Source organism: Coptis chinensis, chromosome 8 (genome assembly GCF_015680905.1).
Source record: "Coptis chinensis isolate HL-2020 chromosome 8, ASM1568090v1, whole genome shotgun sequence".
Taxonomy (NCBI): Eukaryota; Viridiplantae; Streptophyta; class Magnoliopsida; order Ranunculales; family Ranunculaceae; genus Coptis; species Coptis chinensis.
This window is the reverse complement of record NC_141463.1, coordinates 84,499,264-84,503,897: the sequence shown is the minus strand read 5'-3', so window position 1 is coordinate 84,503,897 and position 4,634 is coordinate 84,499,264. Positions and strand designations below refer to the sequence as shown.

The window sequence follows — 4,634 nt, the reverse complement described above, 5'->3', positions numbered from 1 at the left end:
CACCGCTGAACACTAAGTTTTCAGCCTTCAGTGAAAGGTAAGTTGTTTGTTTTTATAGGAGTCTTCAGCATTCAAAGGTCCAAACCGACTTCAGCATTCCGCGTTTCTTTTCTCACTGTACGTTGAAGAAAGAGTCGCTCAAGTTAGGTTTCCACATCTACCCTTCCATAACTTGATAACCCTCTCTACCCTTCCATAACTTGATAACCCCTACAACGTAACTCGATCATCTTCTCCCACTTTTGGTTGTTGCTCTATAATAACTAGGTACGTAAAAGTCGTGTTTTATCAATTTTTTTTTCCAGCAAATACTGATTTCTCTACTCTATTTATCTTTGATCCATTCATAATATTTGTTGTGTGTACCGTTTATATATCTGTTTGTTTTTGTGTTTTTGTTGTTTTTTTTATTGGCAAAGATGTTTTTGTGTTTTTGTTAAGTTATTTTTATATATCCAGTACCATTCATAATCAGTAGGAGTCCACGCGGAATATATTCTCATGATATACACAGATATATATAGCTAGAACAACTAGGTTCCTATCAATATTGCCACACAGGTAACTAGCGCATATGATCTACAAGATGACTTGTTAAGGGATTTCTCCATATGAACTACTGGAGTTTGATAGTTTATACTTCTACCAAATACGTACCTTGAAGTCTTTTTTTGATACGTACCTTGAAGTCTTGAACGAATACTCTTAAGAAGTTGAGAAACTCTCCACTAGCTGTAACGAGAAGTTAGAATAAAAGTTCAAAGTAGCTTGATTTACAAACTAGAAGTTGGAACTTTCAATCTCGAAGACACCCTAAGAAAAAAGAGCTAGAAACCTTACTCCAAGTGGAGTACGTTGAAAAAGTGTGTTGATCCAGGATCTGGAATTTGATTTATCAATTTTTGAAGGTGTTGATGATTATGGCCTTTGGATGTCTCAGTGAAAAGTTTCACATATGTACTTTGTTCCATCTGAAAATGAGGACAATGGAATTATAGCATAAACTAAGTAGAAACAAGAGCGTTTTCCTCCTTTGTGAAGTGAGGATTCAACTCGTTACATTGCTGTTGCTACTGCTTTTTTCAATAGCTTGTACAGCCCTTAATCCAATTCAAATTTAGGGAGACACATGTTTCAACAATTGTTTCTTTGAGAGCTAGATGTGTGGGGTTTCCTAGAAGGGTATAAGGATGCTTCTTGTGATTTCATTGACACATAGATATTGTTTGTCATTTCAACCAGGTACTTGTTTCATGAAATATAATCTTCTTCAAGCTTTTAACCTGTAAAACCAAGTAGTTCTTGTTTCTGCCAAGGGAGTTTTCACATTATATCTTGGCTCTTGCTTTTCCACTGTGCTATACAGCACTGTAGTAAGTAGTACAATTGAAAGTTTAGCAGCCCGAACCAAAGGATCAACAAAGAATTATGAACTTACAAGAAAGCTAGAAAACCACAAAAATGAATAGAACTACTCGCGAGATACTTGATGAGAAAATATGTTTCTACTATATGCAATTAAATCAATTTTTGATGGGAAAAACGTTCTTGAACTTGTAAGGTTACTGACAATTAGGAGTCAAGATAATAGGAGTCAAAATATTGCCACGTGGGTAACTAGCTCATTGACAAATCATATAAGGATATGAATTATCTTGATGCAAAAAAGAGAAAAAGGTCATGAGGCCAGGTTCTTCTCTACTATCATGAACAATAGATTCATGATCAAGCTTGCAGTGAGTAGACTGTCATGAATTGGAACTATTGTTTCTTCTTAGTGAGTAGACTGTGCAAATATTTGTTTTTATTCAAAACTGCATTCGTCTATGCTTCTATGTATTCTTTTATTTTATTAGTGGGCATTACTTTAAATTCATTTAAATGGCTAATGAGTGACATTATATGTGGGTCCTCGGAAGGAAAAATTAACTCCAAGAGTTAAGAAAGAGAAAAAAACAACTCAGGAAGTTGTTGAGAAATCTGCTCCAAATCTTAGGTTAAAGACTGATGATACATGGAAAAAATGTTTCATCGAAATGTGTTTGGAGAAGGTTAATAATAAAGGTTTTAGTGGAACTTCATTAAAATCAGAGTCATGAACTAAGATTAATGAAAAAATGAGCAAGAATTACAATGTCCAATACACACAAAGGCAACTCAAGAACCAATGGGATTACCTCCGAAAGCAATATGCGGCATGGAGGTTACTATCAAAACAGACGGGACACAGAGTAGATTTTGTTAGAGGAGCCTTTGAATTTCCGGATGAAGTTTGGGACGACTTAATTGAGGTAGAAACCCACATATTTTTGTTCGTACAAGTTATATAAGTGTATGCATATTATTTTATTTGTTTAATTTGATTTTTTTTTTTTGCTATAAACAGAAATATCCATTGACGGGTCAATTCAGGCATGCTCCGTTGATGAATAGGGACTTGTTAGAATCCTTGTTTGAGCCCACCCTAGCTTCTGGCGATGAAATGTTTAATCACAAGCATCCAATTCCAATGACGAATCCCCCCAATGATGATGTTGCAAAGGTTCAAAATATTGAAAGTGATGGCCGGAGATGAGGATAACCAGATTCGCGAAGCTTATTACTTCCCTAATGTCACAATTTGTGGAGACTATGATCCTTACACATCATAGGATGTACCCATGGATGACACACAATATAATCCTTCTCATGATATCCCATATGATAATGAAGAATCTCCTACATATGTACATAATACTCCAGCAGATAGACCACCTAACCAAAGACAGGTTCCGACTACGTCACGAGCAAAGAGTGATGCAAGTAGCTCGCAGCAAAAACATAAGAGAGATTCGATTGAGCCAGCAGATCCTCTTGTTAAGAGTATTGGGGAGCTTGTGGAGATGGTGAAGACTGAAACCATGGGAGACAAGAAGCTTGTGGATGAAGGTGATGCGCAGGTGCAAGAGTTATATGTTTTGGGTTTGCTGGATGATTCTCTTTATCTTAACTCCTTGGAAGCTCTTTCCCTCCACGCTTCTCATAACAAGAAACTTATGAATCTTCAAGAAAATAGGCTTAAGATCCAATTCCTGAAGAATATTACTTCTAGGATGACATAATCTTTGCAAATAATGTGCGTTAATTACTTGGATGACTATCGTATTTACATTTTGTTGACTTGGATTACTGTCATATTATGGTTATTATGACTCAACATTTATGAGTATTTTTGTTGACTTGATTGCTTATGATTGTTGTAAACTTGTTACTTTAAGGTTAACATTTGATTTGATTTGATTTGATTTATTTATTTATTCTTATTATTATTTTAATTCAGGGAAAATGACACCACGACAATGGTTATTAGTGTATTTAATCATAATATTCACATGGCTTTTGACAAAGCGTAAGCGTATAAGGCAGAAGATATGCATATCCGCGCTTACTGGGAAAATGTACGTACAAGAGCTTCTACATGGAACTTCCACACATATGTTTAACATGCTAAGGTTGAAGAAGCCTGCATTCATTATGCTATGTGATCACTTTCGGCAAAGGGAGTGGCTTCATGATAGTAAACATATTGATGTAGAGGAAAAAATGGCTATGTTTTTAATGACTATTGGTCACAATAAGCAAAATCGAACAATAGTAGATCGATTTCAACATTCAACACAAACCATTAGCAAGTGTTTTCATGAGGTGCTAGTGACAATGCTCCATTTCTCAAAGGAGATGATAATTGATCCGCCATTTGACGGGGTTATTCATAAAGGTGGATCTCGTTACCAACGCCGTCTTAAGAGAGGATCATTTAAAGAAGCAGTTGGACCTTTGGATGGTACACTAGTAGATGCACACATTCTACTTGATAAGCAGATTCCCTTTCGAGGAAGAGGAGGTAAGGATTGTTTCCAAAATGTTCTTGGTGTGTGTGATTTTGATATGAAATTTACTTATGTGATGGCTGGATGGGAAGGGATTGCACATGATGCTCGTGTATTAAATGAGACATTAAGGTGGCCTGAAAAAAACAGATTTCCATTGCCTCCTGAAGGTGCATATCAAAACAACCTCACCAATCAAATATATATTTTTGGTTTACATATTTATGTGTCTCATTATTGTAGGTATGTATTACTTGATTGATGCTGCATACACACATACTAGGGGATTTATGTGTCCTTGTAGGAATGCTAGGTATTGGTTGGCAGATTTTAATCATGGTGGTCGTCCTAAAAACAAAGAGGAGAAGTTTAATCAGGCACATTCTTCGCTAAGAAATGTAATTGAGAGAACATTTGGTGTCTTGAAAGCAAGATTCAAGATATTGAAGAAGATGGCCCATATAGTTTTCGCACACAAGTTCAAATTGTTGTAGCATGCATGGCGATACATAATTTTCTCCGTTGCATGGCCATGGTGATGATGATCGATTGTTCAAGCGATATGAAAAAGAAAATGTGATTATTCCCGTGAGGTCTTCAATTAACTCTGACAAACCAGAAGCACCACCAAGTATAAATCACACATTTGGACCCGAGGCACATGAGTACATGATCAACTTGCGTGATCAAATTGCGGAACAATTGTTTAGTGGATATATATGATCAAGTTTACAAGAGCCACACTTTGGAGTTACTTGTAATGTC

The 4,634-nt window shown here is 36.0% G+C and overlaps 1 protein-coding gene across 1 annotated transcript; it reads left to right on the top strand.

Moving 5' to 3' along the window:
* The first annotated feature begins 3,717 nt into the window (after positions 1-3,717).
* Positions 3,718-4,363, top strand: LOC147483694 (uncharacterized). Its single transcript, XM_086579622.1, has 2 exons — positions 3,718-4,039; positions 4,113-4,363. Exons 1-2 carry the CDS (start codon positions 3,718-3,720, stop codon positions 4,361-4,363), a joined length of 573 nt encoding a protein of 190 aa, XP_086435748.1.
* The last annotated feature ends 271 nt before the right edge of the window (positions 4,364-4,634 follow it).